Raw genomic sequence first — 20,144 nt, 5'->3', positions numbered from 1 at the left:
CTTCACATATATTAACATCTATAGTGGTCAATGAAATTTATATATTATCTAAAAGGGAGAGGGGGTAATGTTTGTCCCTGCTGGCACTGATGCAGTGGCGTAGCGTGGGTTGTCAGCACCCGGGGCAAGGCAAGTAATTTGCGCCCCCTAACCCGTGGATTTGCGCCCCCTAACCCTAACCCCCAGATGTTGCGCCCGGTGCGGCCGCCCCCCCTGCACCCCCTACGCTACGCCACTGCACTGATGCATTATTTATCCAACATCCTTGCCTTGGGTGTCAGTGTTCATATAGGAGTCAGACCCAATGTGTATATCTTTCAGTCTCCACGCTGTAGAAATGAAGCATGCAGATCACATATTTTAGGTCCACATGCCCAGACCCTATGCAGATGTAACATCTAATATGAGAACATCAGACATGCTCGGGGGTGGAGCCAACTGACAGAGCCATAACCCACCACCCTGCCAGAGATAGAATACTAATGTCTGCAAAAGGCTAATGTAATAAACAAATGAGCTCAAACATATTTATAAGAGACAGAGAGACATCTGTTAGGTTCATCTGTCAGCTATTTTACTAAGCATTTAGGGGATCCAAAATGAGCTGGAAAAGATTCAGTTATGATTTTCAGTCTAATCTGGGATTAATCTAGAAATACAGTAACATCTCCCTTGCTGCTTTCTCAGAGCTTGTTCTGTGCACCTGAGGACAAGAGATTTGCGATATTATATATATTCAGGATGCAACAATTTGAAATCTAATAAGCAAATGGCAATGGGAGGGCAGAGTAGAACTAAATATATTCATTTCTCATTCAAGTCTGATTTATATCTGAACTCTTTAAAAGCTGCAGTTTCATGATTGCTTTGCATTATAGCAAAGCAAAAAATTCAAATACAATAACATAACACGGCAACCGGAAAAAGCAATAGTAACTCTGCTGACATACCTAAAAGGGGATACAAGGGAGCTTCTGTTGGAGCTGCAAAAAGAAAAAAGAAAACACCATTCTATTTCAGTAAAGCAGAAGATTAAAATGATATAAATGTTATAATGCTGCATATCATATGTATCTTGCTCTTCTCACATGCTAAACAAACATCACATTGCCATCTTGTTTTCATTTTTTGCGAAGTGGTCTTCAAGTAACAAACTTTTGGTATGAAGGACAACAATAGTAAAGGAAATAAAAGCCACATTAAATATGACATAGCTCCTCAAATACGTCAAATTTTTGGGAGTTCTACTCCCTTTTTTTGAATTTTGGTCATTTAAGGTTTATGATTTTTCTGTTTCCTTCTGAGGAAACTGAATAGTTCAGTGAAAAGAGGTTTGTAGCCGGCATCCCGTTAAGGCTTTGTTCAATTTTAGGTTTTTCTAAATTTTTTCCATAAACTTTTTGATTTTTATTATTTAGTTTATTTCCACAAGATAATATTTCTAGTCGGTTACTTCGCATTTCAGGGATTTTCACGGTATTTCATTTGTTTTGTGCAATTTCTTGGTTCTGTGAATGTCTTTTTTCTACTGGCCTCAAATGGAGGAGGCTGATCACATGTGTTGCCTGGCTGACCGATACAGGAGAGACATGTTTTCTTGCAGCTGGGGCAGATGAAGGCATCCAGCTGTGCTGCTGCAGATGCACCATGGCATTTATTTTCTCTGCGCTCCTCCCAGCGGTCTTTCCTTCTCTGGTCACTGCTGTGGATATATGACCTGACTGTCTGTCTCCGGGCACTAAAAGCCACCACAAATCTCAGCCACTGTAGCTCTCCAGCAGTTTGACTTCAACCTCAAAGGCGCACCATTCCTTTGTCTCCTGAGAGAGACGGATGCCAGCAACAGAATTGGCTCCTGTCCACATGTGCATAAAGCTTCATTTGTACATATTCACTCCCATAATACTTGTTATGTACTGAAGTTCTCACCCTGGGCCAGCAGGGGGATACTGTAGATAGTTATGCAAATAAGGGATCGAAAGTGATGTTCAGTGATTGGATAGTTTTAGAAAGTTGATAGTTACGTTGTACTGGAGCTCTATATAAGCAGGCTGACTGATATTAGACGACACAGCGATTCTTCAAACAGCTCTTGTTTATTCACAGGCCAGGACAGAACTGAACTGAAGGGTTCAGTCAGCCTGCTTATATAGAGCTCCAGTACAGTGTAACTGTATCAACTTTCTAAAAATACTTATTTCCTGTGGCCAGTTTTAAATATGTCAATTGGTAATTAATAATAATAATAATATTTCTCAACTTTTGTAATCCAATATTTTCCAATATTTTTAGGCTGATGGACAGAAATTTGGCTTTTGCACATGCATGTGTATTGTAGAATGACTGCAACATCATGATATTTATTTATATTAGGTTACCTTTTCTTCAAGGAGGGCACACATTTTTTTCTAAGGCGTGGGGAGAGTGTATGTTTTTCCTCATATCCATTTTAACTCAGAGCAGCCCTGGGAAGAAGCAGTGACTAGTCCAAGTTCATCTAGTGAGCTTCATAGCTCACTTGGAGTTTGAACCTGGGTCTCCAGTAGACCATAACAGAACAGATATTGCTCTCTGGTTCATCAACGCGGATTGCTAGGTTGATGGGTACTAGCAACAAGGTCTATACACCCCCAAACCACTACATGTGGCCTTGTTCCTAATGATTTCTTTCAGGCGTGTTTATTTCCACCTGCCTTTTATTAATCAATATGTCCTGATGATGTTTTGCGGCTTATTTTAAGGGGTTGTAATGTGGATTTCAACTTGGCAATTTGTATATTTGTTATGCTTATTTTGACATCACTTTGTACGCTGCCTTTAATAGTTTGTTAAAGTTTTAATAAATACACTCAGCTGCATTTGTGAACTAACCCCAAAACTTTTATTTGAGCCATCCAGTAATAATACGTGAAGTTAGGCACAGCCAGCCTTATACCTGTCAGCATTTTGCACAGAAATGTATTGATTGCCCTGCACTGTTTTTTGTTCTGTTGGCAATAATTTTGCACACATTTTTATTCGGATTCATAGGAACTAGAAATGTATTTTATAAGGAGTGGGGAAATAATTCAGCATGCATGAGTTACTTACCTTTTGGTTTTGAAATAAATTATTTGTAAGGTTAAGCAAGTATTAAATGCCTAACAAAAGACAGTTCTTAACTTCTCACCCATAAAAAATTAATGTTAAGGGCATTTCATTTCCCAAATTTCTAGAGTCTCTGAAAAAGCTTAGGGATTCTTTGCCTCCAGTACCTTTAAGCTAATTTTAAATTCTAATCCTTCATCTGAGAAATTATAGAGGAACTGTGAAGTTACCATTAAACGAGTGATGAACATACTTTTATATCCCCCGGAATAATTTCTTTATTACAATTTATATTTTATTGCACTAGGGTGAAGTTTTGACCTTCACATATTGTAATTAAGGTCCAAAAATGTCAAACACCTGGAGCATCATATAAAATAGAGTGTAGCACTTTTCAAAGTATTTTCAAGTTTAGAATCTTACCAACCCAAAATTATTATTATCAGCTACAATTTAGCCAAAGTTGAGGCATTTTCAAACCCATTTGTTTAATTAAAAGATTTATAAGCCACTTGATTTTAAAAAAACAACCCGAACACCTCTCCAAGTGGCTTACAAGTAAAATCAGAGAGTTTAGTGAGAGAGATCAGATGTTTAACACTCCTTAAAATCAACAGAGATAATAAGTCCCTAACTTTAGTTGGATTGTGCCCTATACTTTTATTTTAGGAATATATAGAATCGTAGAGTCGGAAGGGAGCCTGAGAATCATCTAGTGCAACCCTCTGCATTGCAGAAGATCAAATCTGCAACCTTGCCCTATGTAGCCAAGGTGAGGGTGAGATCTAGAATTGCAGAATTTCCCAAGGGGACAGGCTCCTCCAGGAAGTGATGGTGAGGCACACATGAGCCAACAGGTTCTTTTTTTTATATATATATAATTTTTTATTGATTTTCCATAAATAAAGAATAAAACAAAACAAAAACATAAATAAACACAAAAATGACTTCCCCATACCACCCCTTTTCTGCATTCTTGTTTCAAGATTTTCCAGCAACCCTTTTGTATTACACTTATTTCTATTTCGTGAATTTAACTTCCAAAATATATTTAAAACAACTGTAGTTCTTTATCTCTTATAACCCTGATCCTCTAATTTTCCAAATTACAACAATTTTTAAGGTAAACTTTAAACTTGTTCCAGTCTTCATCCACCGCCTCTTTCCCTCGGTCTCGTATTCTGCCAGTCATCTCTGCCAGTCCCATATAGTCAATCACCTTCGTCTGCCATTCTTCCAACGTGGGTAGATCTTGTGTCTTCCAATACTTTGCTAGAAGAATTCTTGCTGCTGTTGTGGCATACATAAAGAATGTCCTATCCTTCTTTGGCACCATTTGGCCCACCATACCCAGGAGAAAGGCTTCTGGCTTTTTATTAAAGGTTCTCTTCAGAACTTTTTTAATTTCATTATAGATCATTTCCCAGAAAGCCTTAATCCTCGGGCAGGTCCACCAAAGGTGGTAGAAGGTTCCCTCCGTTTCGTTACACTTCCAACATTTGTTATTGGGCAAATGATAAATCTTTGCTAACTTAGCCGGAGTCATGTACCACCTGTAGATCATTTTCATAATGTTTTCTCTTAAGGCATTACATGCCGTAAATTTAACACCAGTGGTCCATAACTGCTCCCAGTCAGCAAACTCAATGTCATGCCCTATATCCTGTGCCCATTTAATCATACTGGATTTCATCATTTCATCTTGGGTATTCCATTTCAACAGCAAATTGTACATTCTTGACAAATTTTTAGTATTGGGTTCTAACAGTTCTGTTTCTAGTTTCGACTTCTCCAATTGGAAGCCTTTCTTTCTGTCCTGTTTGAATAGCTCATTTATCTGACGATAATGTAACCAATCTCTCACCTTAAACTTCAATTTCTCGAAACTCTGCAATTTTACTTTTTCGCCATCTTGTTCTATCATTTCAAAATATTTAGGCCAATTAGAATCCATATTCAATTTTTTCACCTCTTTTGCCTCCATTGGTGACAACCACCTGGGGGTTCTACTTTCAAGCAAGTCTTTGTACCTTATCCAGACATTATACAAAGCTTTCCTTACCATATGGTTCTTAAAGCCTTTATGCACTTTTACCTTGTCATACCATATATATGCATGCCAACCATGTCTATTATCAAACCCTTCAAGATCCAAAATGTCTGTATTCTCGAGGAGCAGCCAGTCTTTCAGCCAGCAAAATGCTGCTGATTCATAGTAAAGTCTTAAGTCCGGCAGGGCAAACCCTCCTCTATCTTTTGCATCTGTTAATGTCTTAAATTTTATTCTTGGCTTTTTGCCCTGCCAAACAAATTTCGATATATCTTTCTGCCACCTCTTGAAACAGTCCATCTTGTCTATTATTTGCAGTGTCTGAAACAGGAATAACATTCTAGGCAATACATTCATTTTGATAACAGCAATTCTGCCTAACAAGGAAAGTTTCAGCCTTGACCATATGTCTAGATCTTTCTTAACTTCTGTCCAACATTTATCGTAATTGTCTTTAAATAAGTTCATATTTTTAGCTGTCAAGTTCACCCCCAAGTACTTCACTTTTTTTACTATCTCCAAACCTGTTTCCTTCTGAAATGTCTCTTTTTCCTCATTTGTTAAGTTTTTCTCCAGCACTTTCGTTTTTTGTTTATTCAATTTAAATCCTGCAACTTGACCAAATATCTCAATCAGTTCTAAAACTCTTTTTGTACTGGTGCTTGGCTGCTGTAAGGTCAAAACTAGGTCATCTGCAAATGCCCTCAGTTTATACTCTTTCACTCCGAGCTGGATTCCTTTAACCAACTGGTCCTTTCTAATCATATTTAACAAGACCTCCAGGACCAGTATAAAAAGTAGAGGGGAGATAGGGCATCCCTGTCGTGTTCCTTTCTCTATAGCTATCTCTTCCGTTACCACATTGTTCACAATTAGCTTTGCCTTCTGCTCAGAGTATATTGCCCCTATACCATTTTCAAAACCTTGGCCTACCCCCATCCCATGGAGATTCTTTTTCATAAAACTCCAGCAAATATTGTCAAAGGCTTTCTCCGCGTCCACAAAAATCAAAACTGCCTTTCTGTTGATATTTATTTCCAGCAATTCCACAATGTCTATTATGTTTCTCACGTTGTCAGACATATGTCTTCCCGGGAGAAAGCCAGCTTGGTCCTTATGAATCTCACCTATCAGTACTTTCTTCAATCTTTTTGCTAAAATATCTGCAAATATTTTGTAATCCACATTTAATAATGATATCGGGCGGTAGTTCTTAACCTGGTTCTTTTCAGTCTCAGTTTTTGGTATAAGCGAAATAAAAGCCTCTTTCCACGTTTCAGGTGCCTTTTTCCCCTCCAGTATTTCATTGCAAACTTCTTTCAATGGTTGCACTAAACATTCTTTCAAAGCTTTATAGTATCTGGCCGTCAGACCATCTGGTCCTGGAGACTTTCCCAATTGCGCTTTTTGAATGGCCTCCTCTATTTCTTGTTCTGTTATTTTCTCATTCAAAGTCAATTTGCTTTGTTCTGAAATTTTAGGTAGTCCATGATTTTTAAGAAATTCATCTATTTCTTGTTCATTCACTGGCCCTTGTGTATATAGCTTCCTAAAAAAGCTTTGGAAACAATTACTTATCTCATTTGGCTTATGGATATTCTTTCCCTCTACCTCCAAACAAGTGACTGTATTCAATTTTTGCCTCTTTTTCAATTGCCATGCAAGAAGCTTCCCACATTTGTCTGCTGACTCGAAAGTCCTTTGTCTCATTTGTTTAATTTTCCATTCTATCTCTTGGTTTGTCAGTTCCATATATTGCGTCTGGTGGTACTTTATTTCTCTCAAAATTTCTTGAGACTTTGGATTAGATCTCAATTTCTTTTCTCCTTCCTTCATTTTTTCTAAAAAATTTTCTTTCCTTTCATTTTGCTTTTTCCTCTTAATTGAATTCTGTTGTATCAGGAAGCCTCGCATTACGGCTTTACTCGCGTCCCAAATTGTTCTTTTTTCCACTTCTGTTCTGAGGTTTATCTCAAAGTAGTCTTTCAATGTTTTTAGGGCCTTTTTGCAGAATTGTTCGTCTCTGAATAGGGAGTCATTCATTCTCCATCTAAAGGATCCAGTTGTTGTCATTTTCATTTCCATCTTTACTGCATTGTGGTCGGAGCAGGTTTTTGGGCAGATTTCTACTTTCTTTATCTTCGTAGCCATCACGCTAGATACCCAGATTTGGTCGATTCTTGTCCATGTCATTTTAGATTCTGAAAAAAAGGTTCCCTCTCTCTCCAGAGGGTTCTTTGTCCTCCAGATGTCAATCAAGTCCATGTTTTCCGTCATTTCAAAGAAAGTTTTTGGTAATCTTCCTTCTTTAGAAATTATCTGTCTTTGTGCCTTGTCCATGTTTGTGGAGACCACTCCGTTCATGTCCCCCATCAATATTATTTTGCAGTCGAGGTAGTCCAGTAGAGTTTCATGCAACTTCTTAAAGAATTCGGCCTTCCCATCATTAGGTGCATATATTCCAATTATCAAATACTTTTCTCCCTGAATCTGTACTTCAATTGCCACATATCTTCCTTCTTCATCCTTAAATTTCATTTTTGGGTCCAATTTTTCTTTTGCATAAATCACTACTCCTCTCTTTTTTACTTTATCGGAAGATATAAATTCTTGTCCTAATCTTTTGTTCACCAACAGTTTCCTGTGTGCTCTGGTTATATGAGTTTCTTGTAGACATATCAGGTCCAATTGTTCCCTTTTCAAAATATGAAAAACTTGTCGTTTTTTCCTGGGATGGTTCAAACCATTGCAATTCCAACTAAAAAGTTGCAGCGACATTTTGTTTATTAGATATTTGACCCTCCGACTGCTCCAAGCTTTTCTTCCTCTTCAGTTGGCGGTTGTGGTAATCCAAATGATAGATTTGCAATGTCTGTTAGCCCTCCTCCTTCTGGTGTTGATTCTTGTCCTCCTCTTACTAGGCCCACCGTACCTTTCTGTAGGTCCTCTAGATTCCTTTCCAAGAAGTTTTCTTTTTCCTGTACTGATCTTATTCTTCTTTTCTTCCCTTTGTAGTTGAAGGACAACCCCTGTGGAAATTCCCACCTGAAAGGAATAAAGTTCTTCCTCAACAAATTGGCTAAGTCTCTATAAAAAGTCCTCACTTCCAAGATATATTTGGGAATGTCCTTAAAGATTTGGACTTGAGTGTTTCCAATTACCAAAGCTTTTTGATAGTGAAGGTCCAATATCTTGTCTCTTTCCTCTTTGGTTCTAAAGGTAATCAGGCAATCCCTTGGCTTCACACTTTGCTTCCTACCAAGTCTGAAAGCAGTTGTTATCTCTAGTTCATCCTCCTCGAGATCTCCTTGCCAATTTTCTAAAATTGCCTCTGTGAGAAATTCCTTCAGGTTGTCCTTTTCATTCTCTGGAACCTGTCTTAATTTCAAATTCCGTTCTTTCCGTTGTAGCTCCAGTAAGGAGAGGGCCGCTTCATGCTCATTCACCCTTTTCTCTATCGGTGCAAATTTTCCCTGTGTCTCCTCAGCAATGGATCTTGCACTCTCTGCGATTTTCTTAGTTTCTGTAGATTCCTGAATCAACCTATTTATAGATTCTGTATTAGTTGCCACTGATGTGGTATTCAAGTCCAGTCTTGCTGTGAGTTCTGTCAATTTCTTTGAATTTTCTGTAGATTGCTTTGTTAAGGCCTCTAGGGATTGATTTATTTTAAGCAGTGCCTGTGTCATAGATTCCATTGATGCTGTTGTCACACTTTCCGGCGCAGGCACTGTACTGCCAGAGATTGAGCCTCTTTTCTTTTGTGTCACTTTAGCCTTAGATCTGGTTCTTATCTCCTCTGCCGTGCCACTCATATCCCAAGGCCGTTCTCACAGGAAAAGCTTCTGATGGAAAATTCCACTGTCAGCCAGTTACTTCACAGTTTTCCCTCTTGGTCCTCCAGAGGGAGCAATTAATAGTGTCCAGATTGAAGGAGACAAAGAAACAGAAAGCCGGATGTAAAGAATCACCATTAAAGTCCGCCATTAAAGTTCTTTAAAACTTTTTCTCCAGGTAGAATCAAAATATCAAAATATCTGTAACAAAGTCCCGTTAAGTCTTAAAATTCGTTCACCATTTAAGGTATAATCTATTTCCACTTCATACCTATTTTAAAGGACAATTTTCCCGGTGTTAATTCCTGGCAGATCGTCACCAAGGGATCAGGGCAGTGGAAAGCTTTGTTTCCTTTAAGTTAAAAGTATCTTCACCAAATTGTCTTTCCCCCCCCCCCTTCTCCTCCGATCAGGGGGAAGGAGATACTTTTGACAGCTCAGGGTTGACAGTTCGCAACTAAGTTTCTTGTAACTGCAGCGAGATCTTTCGTTGCTTTAAATTTCTGCAGTCCGGGGGGGGGGCAGACTTCCTTATTTTATTCCCTCCCGTTTTCAGCCAAATTTTCAAGTTTAAAGGGTCCCGATTCTTTTTCTGCTCTTACTCACGGGAATCCAGTCCAAATTTTCCTTTCAGGAAGAAATCGGCGCTCTCCGCTTATGGCGACGCGGCTTCACTCCGCAGGCTGGGTAACGACTCTCAGCACCGCGCTCACTCCCGATGCCGCTCCGGAGCCTTTAAAAAGGCTCTTTCACAGTACCGGGGGGCGCAAAGGTGCCCACCGAATCTCCTTGCTCTCAGGCTTCCGCGCCTGAGATTTTAGGGGTCCCCCGCTCGCCGTAGCGGGTAAGACCCGAACTTGCGGAGCAGTCCTTCTCCGGAGCTCGGAGAGAGGACCGCCATTAAGCGCTGGCACCGACCGGAAGTCGAGCCAACAGGTTCTTATCACAGTACAGTGGTACCTCGCAAGACGAATGCCTCGCAAGACGGAAAACTCGCTAGACGAAAGGGTTTTTGGTTTTTTGAGCTGCTTCGCAAGACGATTTTCCCTATGGGCTTGCTTCGCAAGACGGAAACGTCTTGCAAGTTTGTTTCCTTTTTCTTAACACCGTTAATACAGTTGCGACTTGACTTTGAGGAGCAACTCATAGCACGTGGTGTGGTAGCCTTTTTTGAGGTTTTTGAAGACTTTGGTGATTTTTGAAGCTTCTCCAAAACTTTTCCGACACCGTGCTTCGCAAGACGGAAAAAATCGCAAGGCGACAAAACTCGCGGAACGAATTAATTTCGTCTTGCGAGGCACCACTGTACTTGCTTGTGGGCTTCCCACAGACATCTGGTTGGCCCTGTGAGAACACAGTGCTGGAATAGACAGCGCTTTCATCTGATCTCGTGTGGTTCTTCTAATGTTCTTAGAGGTTTCCTCCTCTTTTTGGAGACTTGTCTTCATCTCTCCCCATGATATTCAGCACAATTGTCAGCACTCACCAGGAAGCAAGATGGCTAATTTGAAAGGCGTTCCTCCTCACTAGCCTGTTCAGGTAGAGGTAGCCAGCTGAGCTCAGTTATGATCTCTTGCTGGAGAAAGTGAGGTGATGGCAGCTGGATACTCAGGAAACTGCAGCCACCTGCTCCCCTGATGTCTGTCTTCCCTTACTGGTTTCCGTCTTCTTTCTCCACACCCTGGCAATCTTTTGAAGCTCTATATCTTTCCTTTTCCTCCTGCAGTAGCCTACTGGGCTGGAGAAAGATCTGCTGGTTCCTCACTAGGTCTTTCCCTGGGTGCAGCTCACTGCCCAGGTAGAGTCTTCAGCTCTCGAGCCAAAAGGGAGAATTGGGTGACTTGTAGGAGGTTCTTGTGGGCTAAGAAACAAATTTTCTTTCATGGGAATTCTCCTATGAATTCTGAAGCACGTTTCCATTGTCAAACATATGTGACTTGGAAGTGTGTTCTGCTGAAATCAATGGCTCTTAAAAGATCGCTTAAAAGGAATATTGGAGAATGGTATAAATGCCGTATGTAATTTAGAAACAAGTTACGTTTATTGATACATGTTTTTGGTTGCATGATTTGTGTCCTTGTATACACAGTGACGTACCTATCAGCAATCTAAAATATATCAAGGAGAGAAGGACGGAACAGAGAATGGAATGAGAAAGAGGAGCTGGCAACTTACTCCTGGCAATCGAATGAGGCAACAATCAGAGCAGCTGGAGTGATAGAAAAATGGTGGTATGATTTTTTATGGGCTTAGCAGAAATGTTATAAGGAGTTAAGCATATATAAGTATTTTAGTTTTAATGGAAAATAAGGTTAAAAAATATGTTATTTACAATATGATAGAAAATGGAGAAAGATGGAAAGGATTTGCTGAAACAATTAATAGAAGTGGAATACAAAAAGGGAGGTGAGAGGAGGTTGAGGAAACAAGGGAATGAAAGATAGAGTACGGAAAAGGGATGATGTATGTTTTTAAATTGTTTTTGTTTTCTTTTATTTAGGGTTAAGGTTAGGGAGTGGGGTTTGTTTAGTTTAGTTTAATGTGTTTAGTTTTGAGTTTAGGTTGTGTTTTGTATTGTCTATATATTGCAGTGGCGTAGCGTGGGGGGTGCAGGGGGGCCCGGCCGCACCGGGCGCAACATCTGGGGGTTAGGGTTAGGGGGCGCAAATCCACGGGTTATGGGGCGCAAATCCATGGGTTAGGGGGCGCAAATTACTTCCCTTGCCCCGGGTGCTGACAACCCACGCTACACCACTGATATATTGTACTGTATTGTGTTTTTTTCTTTTTTCTTTCCTCCTTTGTCTTTTTTTCTGTTTTTTTCTTCCCTTTTTGTAATCTATAAAAGTAATAAATATTATTTTAAAAGAAACAAAACAATCAGAGCAGCTGTTCTGGTGGTATGAATTCATAACTCAGGCTGCAAAGTTTCCACATGCGAGTCAACAAGTGACTTGGAATGACTGCCTGCAGGGGCACTTTCCCTCTCTTGCCTATGAGAAGAAGCACTCGCTGTGCACATTGAGCACTTCCCATATCCCACAGAGCAGGCGGATAATTCTCTTCCATGCCTAAGAATGGGAAGCCTCTGTGCATGGGGCTCTGGAACTCACCACATGTATTTCTTTACACTCCGGGTCACTGATTACCTTTCTTCATCATCTCTTCCATTTTCCCAGCTTTAAAAAGGCAAGAAAGCCCACCAAGGGAGGCATGTTTGCTTTGCTCAGTGCTCAAATTTAAATCTAAATAGCACAAATCAATGCTTATTAAAGAGGAAGAGATATAATTATTCTTAGCAATGCTTCCCTCTGTTCATGTTTCCTTGGCATACATTTTTGGAATATTTAGCGAAATATTACAGAATCCTCCCCCCACCCAATAAGGAATATGCATAGTATTAAGATCTTGGGTTCACTAGGAGTAGTTCTTTGGATCATGGTTGAAAACTAATTTGGAGTTGCTTTTAACTGGGGCTTCATGAAGGTCTTCGGCCTCTGAAGAACCTGCTTCAGAAAGGCAAAAAAGAGAAAGAGTCATTCTCTTTGTCTCTCTTTGATATTTTCCCATAGAGGGAGGTTACCAGATGTCCCTGTTTCCCAGGGACACTCCCCGGATTTACAGCTTTATCAACATTCACATGTACATCGCAAACAAGTGTCCCCGGATTCATAGAAAAAAAATCTGATAACCTTACCATAGCTGTGCTGCGGTTAACAGCAAGCTCTCAAATGAAGGCACCCAGGAGCAGTGAAAGTACAGTGAGGGGGGAAAGTATTGGTTCCCCTGCTAAATTTGCCCATTTGCCCTCTGGCAAAGCAATTTGGTATTTTAAATATTTGTAAGTTGCTTTTATTAGAAAATAGATAAAAGTGATGAACAAATGCAACAAATAATTAAAGCAACAGTGACAACAGGATCTATGAACTATGTGACGAGTTAACCACTCCTGTAGTGAACTTCATCAGCTGAATTTTAAATTGACTTCTGCTGCTGTGACAATTCATAGGCCATCTAGTGACCTCTTTTGGAAACGGAGTGTTTTAAGTGGAGCTTTTCAAACTTAGAGCAAATGGTTTGCCGGAGTCTATTCGTTCCCGTGGACTTAGGAAACATTTTGGGTGGCTCTGATATTTGTTGAATAAGTGGTTCTACTTTGGTTGTATTCCATTTAATAGCAATTGGGAATAGGGATATAAAGTCGGTCCATAGAGGAATATCAACTACTCCAATATCTGGAAGTAGCTAAAGCATCTTCCTGGAGAATAAGGAGTAGAATGAGGTGCATTTTTTATAAAAAGTGAATGGAGGAATGTAATTGGGGTGGGCAACCATAACAATGGTGTGATAAGCGAACCTTTTCTGAAACTTGGTCTATTGGGAAAAGAAATCAGTGCTAACATTTAATCAAAACAATTAATTAGATAATCAAATAAGCACTATTATGTTGATTTCTGCATATTAAACCATCTGTGCAAGAGCAGGTCAAGCGTGTGCAAGAGCAGGTCCCTGGCTTGTTGGCAACCTTTGCCGCAGCCTTGCCTGCTATGTTTTCTAGGCTCTGGAGAATCAGTGAGGCTCTGCTTCTCTTCCTCCACAAATGAAACCCTCAATTCCTCCTCCTGCCCACAAGCAGGGCTCCTCTCCTCTCTTTGCCCCTTTGTTCTCCTTGGAAAAGAACCAACAGATTCTTCTTCCCATGTGGTGCCCTGTGCAAAAGTTGTGGACCAGTTCTTTCCCCCCCTTTTTTAAGCATCTCCACAGCTTGCTTCCTGTTCTAAAAGAAACTGACTTTAAAAAGATAGGCAGCGGCTGCAACAGCATCAGTGGTACTTTTTGGTCACACCCCCCCCCCCCGCCTTGAGTCATTTGTTGTTCTCCTAGCTCTGAAATAAACTGTCTTCCCCTCCCCTTCCCCTTTAAACCTGGACACAATCCTGATTGTAAATACATGAGGATTGCCACGCTGAGTGGCACACATCCCTTTGCTTTTGTTTACTCTTAACAAAATACAGTGGTACCTCGGGTTACATATGCTTCAGGTTACATACGCTTCAGGTTACAGACTCTGCTAACCCCGAAATAGTGTTTCAGGTTAAGAACTTTGCTTCAGGATGAGAACAGAAATCGTGCTCCAGTGGCGCAGCAGCAGCAGATGGCCCCATTAGCTAAAGTGGTGCTTCAGGTTAAGAACAGTTTCAGGTTAAGTACAGACCTCCAGAACGAATTAAGTACTTAACCCGAGATACCACTGTAGAAGATTCTTATTTGGATTAATAAAAAAGTGTAGACTTTATGCAATATACAAAGAGCAGGAATTTTATGGAAGTGCAGAATTTACAACCTTTTAAGATTATATCGATTGATGGAAAATGCCAAGAAACATGCAATGATATATCTCAGTGTCTAATTTTGAACAAGAGAAAGGTAGAAATCATATAGTATTGTGGTGTTTGAAATGCCCCTGAGGCTGCCACATACCTTTCAATTGTTCCAAATCTACAAACTAAATTTAAATGGAAAAAACCAAGATTGACTCCCTGTACACCTCTACTCAAAAGGAAGTCCCAATGAGTTCATGGGACTTTCTCATAGGTATAGGATTACAGCCTAAACTGGACTTGATGCTTTGTGGTTCAATGCAGGTATTTAGAATGCATCCCAGATACCTCGGAGGCAGAACAGAACTTGTTTGAATGATATCGATGGAGTTCTAGATAGGACAGTTAATCTAGTCATTTCAAGTATCAATCCCTCTTCCCAGGGAACTCAGAATTGTGAGGAGCTTACTAGCAACTCTCAACAAACTACACTTCCAGAATCATTTGGGGGAAGCCAGGACTGTTTAAAATGGTGATACTGCCCTTAATATATAGTGCAGACGGGGCCTTAAGGGAGCTTGGCATACAGGTGTGAGAAAATCTGCATCTGTTGAAATTCTCTCTTCTACACAATTACACAAATTACAAGTCCTTTGCATCTGCTCATCTTCATGCTAGATGGACTCTTGAGTAGAGTCGGGAGGTCATGGCAGGTCTTTGCAACCAAGAAGCTCAATAACAAACAGCTTGCGTTTTGCCAGGCATATGGGAACAAAGCCTGATACTGATCCGTCAGTATGGAAGAACAACACAATCACATCCTTAATAATTTTGCATCTTTTATGTCTATCAATCAGCTATGCGTCTCCTCAAGTACTAATAATGTCTACAACTACAAATGAATATGGAAGAGCAAGATTCTAAATGAAAATAACTCTTACCTCCTTGTTCACACAACTGTTGGGCTAAGGCATCCTTGAATATAACTTGGCCCCTGTGAGTAGCTGTTGCCCTGGAAATATAAAGAGAAAAAACTTAAATAATGTAGAAAGCTCAGTTGTGGTACAAAATAGTTCATTTAGGTTACAGAAAATATGGGTTTGCCAAGAGCATGGTAAGATACACATCACTATACACATTTCAGACAAATACCTCTCCACACATTGGCAGTCACTCAAAAGCAATTACAGCGGTACCTTGGTTCCTGAACAGCTTAGTTGTCAAACAAATTGGCTCCTCAGTGCTGCAAACCCAGAAGTAAGTGTTCCAGTTTGCAAACGTTTTTTGGAAGCCAGAAGTCCGACTTGAGTGCAGGAAGCACCTGCAGCCAATTGGAAGCAGCACTTTGGTTTTTGAAAGGACTCCCAGAACGGATTAAGTTTGAGAACCAAGGTTCCGCTGTATTTAAGTAGAGACCGCAGCACAGATAGTCATTTGAACATGCCATCAGTGTTTCTTTCACTGATCAAAAAGCTACTTAATGCATGTTCTAGCTAAATGAACACAAATTCTTAAAACGAACATATTCCTAAAAATAAAAGAAACTGACTATTCAGCTAATATCAGTATTTAAAACCAGTGTTAGAAAGTGAGATATGAAAGCTAGGAGCTAAATGGCACCTTAAACCTAGGTTATGGGCACAACAACGGAATGTCTAGGCTCGCTTTTTTTCTAACAAGAGTAGAAAGCTGGAAATGAATGAACTGTAGCTAAAATATTATGTCCATTTTACACATGGTCTAGTTTTTCCCCACCCCCTAATATTCTTAAGAGGGTCTCTTCTTCAGTCTTCAGAGGGTAGCTGGAAGTGGGGAGGCAGAAAAAGCTCCTCCATTTCTTCCACTCTGCAGTTTTAATCTGAAATCTTAGGTGCAGTACTGCGCCCAGAGCTTAAAAACTGCTTGTACTAATGAAATTCCCTGTCGCAAAATGTGACTAGAACAATGGGAGTTTCGAACGCTGTTTAAAACCTGACACGCCATCTCAAGATGGACATTTGTCACTGAATATAAAAAAGAAGATGATCAGTGTATGAAAACTGCATGTGAGTGGGGTGAAGGGAAAATATATTCTGCTTGGTTACTGGGCTGCAAATCAGCACAACTATGTTTTTCACATTAAAATTATCATGTGATTTGAATTTTCCATTCTTCGTTCATTCTTTTCATTTAATGAATGTAGCACCTTAGACACTGTTATAAAACTTCCGTGCTGGTTGTGCCTGCAACAGAGGGTTAAGAGAAGGGCAGGGCAGAGACGGTAAACGCGCACAGAAACAGGTTGAAAACAGGCTTTGGTCATCTTGATTTCAGTTTACATTAATTTGGCTTCCTCTGGCCAGGGACACACTGATATCACTGGCACAGCCTGATTGCTAATCATGGAAATGCCTAGACTGTCTGCTGGGTGGCCTGGGAGGAAGAATAATGGCTGGCAACAGATGGTGTAAGCTGATTTTATACCTCTTGCTACCACCAACTTGGGGTAAAGCACAGCATCCCTGTACAAATCAAGGCTGTGACTCAGGATTCCCTCTGGTTGCGGAGAAACAAATTAGTACGTGAGAAGCACAAACCTGGATTTCCTTACTGTTTCTACTGGAGTAGCAAACCTGGGCCAAATGCAGCTCTCTAAGCCTCTCTACCTGGCCACCAGGACTCTCCCCACACCACCACCCAGACCACACTCCTCACTGATTTGAGCATCCTGGGGTATATTGTTTTGCCTAATTTGATAATACCTTTTGCTTGCCTTGATGTAGAATAGAGAGAAGTGTGGAGAAGCTACTGTACAAAGATAAAATTTACATTTACAGCTCGCCTACTTTTGTCTCTGGCTCTGCCCCCCACCCCAGCATGTGGCCCCTGGAAGGTCTCCCAAGAGGGAAAATGGCCCTTGGGCTGAAAAAGTTTGCCCATTCCTGGTTTCCAGTATGGCAGTCATCTCTTGAATTGTGCCATAGTATTGCGCTTGGGTACTTGCATAGGTGTACAGTGTACACTGGCCTGAGAAATTAGGGCGTTAATTCATGGAAAAGGGCTTAGGAACATAGGAAGCTGCTTGACACTGAGTCAAACTATTGGTCCATCTAACACAGGGATGGGGAACTTGTGGTCCTCCTGACATCATCTTTGACCATTGGCCATGCTTGCTGGGGCTGAGGCAAGTTGAAGTCCAACAACATCTAGAGGTTCACAGGTTCCTGACCCTTGATTTAGCCCTGTTTTGATAGCGCTGACTTGCAGCTTGGAGATGCTGGACCTTTTGCATGCAAGCCATGTGATCTACCACAGAGCTACAGCCCCTTCCAAAGGAAAGTGGAAAAGAATATTTGTTTCCCCAATTAGCTGAAAGGAGTCTTTGAAGAGGATTATGAATGTAAATCAGCACAACTAGTCTTTTGCTTCTTTGAAATGCAGGAGGTACAAAGTACACCTCCAGATGCCACAATGCTGTCATAATTGAGTGCTTAATCGTCAGAGGTCTAATTCTCCTTTGATTCACGTAGCTAACTCCCAGTGACACAAAATGGAATGTGCATTCATGTGCAAAAAAAGGAAAACAACTTCATTAGTGATCATTCAGCTATCGGAAGACATGGTAAAAACAAACAAAAAACATTGGGGATGATTTGGTTATAAGATGTTCCAGGAGCAACCATGTGGGAAGCAGAGATTTGGCTACATTTCTTCCTATATACATAAAAATATAAGGCTGTCATTGTGCAGCCCTCATTGAAGGATTTGTAGTGCTGCAACACAATCCTGGGTTTGCATAAAATCAGGGTTGGGTAGGAAAGCAAAGGAGGAGGTCGGTTGCACAACAGCAGGACCCTGAGAGGAGGAAAGTGGTGGTGTAAAACAATGGCGGAAGTTTGAGTAAAGTAGGAATGGAAAGAACTGAGAGGAAAATGGTGGTTTTAAACAACAGAAGATTTGAGTAAAGTACCTTCACACAATGGAATATTTGAGGGCTCTGCATGTTTTATCTTTAAAAACATGAGGCAGCTGAGGAATACAAGAAGAAGAAGAAGAAGAAGAGTTTGGATTTGATATCCCGCCTTTCACTCCCCTTCAGGAGTCTCAAAGCGGCTAACATTCTCCTTTCCCTTCCTCCCCCACAACAAACACTCTGTGAGGTGAGTGGGGCTGAGAGACTTCAGAGAAGTGTGACTGGCCCAAGGTCACCCAGCAGCTGCATGTGGAGGAGCGGAGACGCGAACCCGGTTCCCCAGATTACGAGACTACCACTCTTAACCACTACACCACACAAGAAGGAGATGTTTGAGTACAGTGAGAAGGGAGGGACACTAAAAGGGTGCAATGGCTCTTTTAAACAATGGTAGAAGTTTAAGCTGGGGTGGAGGATCATTGAGAGGAAATGGCTGTTTCAAGCAACAGAGGTTTGAGCAGGGATGCAAAAATACTGAGAGGAGAAAAGTGGCTGTTTAAATTAAAACATGGACAGAGGTTTGAGTAAGCAGGGGGTAACTAAGGGGAGGGGGAAGTGGCAGTTTAAAATAAGGTTTGAGTACAGCAAGAAGGGAGTTAGGAATGGTTTTGTTGTGTTAGCTTTTTGTTATTAGCTTCTGTGTTGCACCCATCTCTGCTATTTCTGTGGGATAACCATTCTCTATATGTTGGTGGCATTGAAAAAACCAGGTATAAAATTAGAATTATTGGCATCCAGGAATTCTTACTTTATATCTATTTTCCCCCCTTTTCACCAACAATTTCTCTTTGGTAAAACTGTTTAAAAAACAACAACCCCTCAAAATCTTAATTATTATTTTTTTATTGAAACTTTTCAGCATATGATACAATAAAAAACAGATTAATCTAAATAAAAAAAGAAATCAACAAAAAAGATCTTAACCCTTGTCTCACATTAAAGGAAATGGACCCTCCCAGCATTCACCAGGGATGTTTTCCTTTATTTTCCCAGTCTCCCATCCTGGAAAGTCTTTCCTTCCCTTCTTCTCACACAGGGTCTTCCACCTCCCATCTATCACCTTCCCGTGTGTACCCTCATTAACGCAGAGTAAAAGGACCATCAGGTCCAGTCGCGGATGACTCTGGAGTTGCGGTGCTCATCTCGCTTTATTGGCCGATGTACAGCTTCCAGGTCATGTGGCCAGCATGACTAAGCCGCTTTTGGTGAACCAGAGCAGCGCACGGAAATGCCGTTTACCTTCCCACTGGAGCGGTACCTATTTATCTACTTGCACTTCGTGCTTTTGAACTGCTAGGTTGGCAGGATCAGGGACCGAGCAACGGGAGCTCACCCCATCGCGGGGATTTGAACCGCCGACCTTCTGATCGGCAAGTCCTAGACTCTATGGTTTAACCCACAGCACCACCTGCATCCTTTTAACCCAGAGTAGATGACCTCAAAAAACAAAGCCAAACACAAGCAAAAGTAAAGTGGATAAAAGAAGAGAAAAAGAAAACACAAGAAATAAAATCACAAGAAATAAAGAGAGGAGAGAGAGAAAATTAAAGAGGACTTCTGATTCTCCATCCATCAATTATATCATTATCATCAGAGTGTTCACTCCAGAATGGTATCCAGCTGTATTCCAAGGTAACATCCAGCTATTCTTCAATCTGCTAGGTGGTCTTTTCCCAATCTTCAACCCCAAGCATCTCAAATTCATTCATTTTCCTTTCCATACAAAAAGTCAAAGGGGCCCTTCAATTGTTATTATCGCTAGATGTTATTCATTCAAACCCAGTTCCATAACTTCCCATCCCATTTCCTGTTGGCCATGATTTTCCATCATAATTTAGAAAATTCCTTCCACCCTTTTCCCAGAAGAATTGCCAGAGGCTTGATGACTTTTCCCTCTG

The 20,144-nt window shown here is 40.7% G+C and overlaps 1 protein-coding gene across 2 annotated transcripts in view; it reads right to left on the bottom strand.

Annotated features, from left to right (window-relative positions):
* Window positions 1–20,144, bottom strand: part of RELN (reelin) — a 311,434-nt gene that overhangs the window by 181,030 nt on the left and 110,260 nt on the right. For both annotated transcript variants that reach the window (XM_083463882.1, XM_083463883.1), the window contains 2 exons: window positions 15,236–15,306; window positions 951–983 (listed from right to left, as the gene is read on the bottom strand). In XM_083463882.1, coding sequence (XP_083320008.1) covers window positions 951–983; window positions 15,236–15,306 — 104 coding nt within the window. The remainder of the gene's footprint in view (window positions 1–950; window positions 984–15,235; window positions 15,307–20,144) is intronic.

Source organism: Podarcis liolepis, assembly GCF_965112155.1.
Source record: "Podarcis liolepis genome assembly, chromosome: 10".
Lineage (NCBI taxonomy): Eukaryota > Metazoa > Chordata > Lepidosauria > Squamata > Lacertidae > Podarcis > Podarcis liolepis.
The sequence above is the reverse complement of the archived record's forward strand: the minus strand, read 5'-3'. Positions and strand labels throughout refer to the sequence as shown.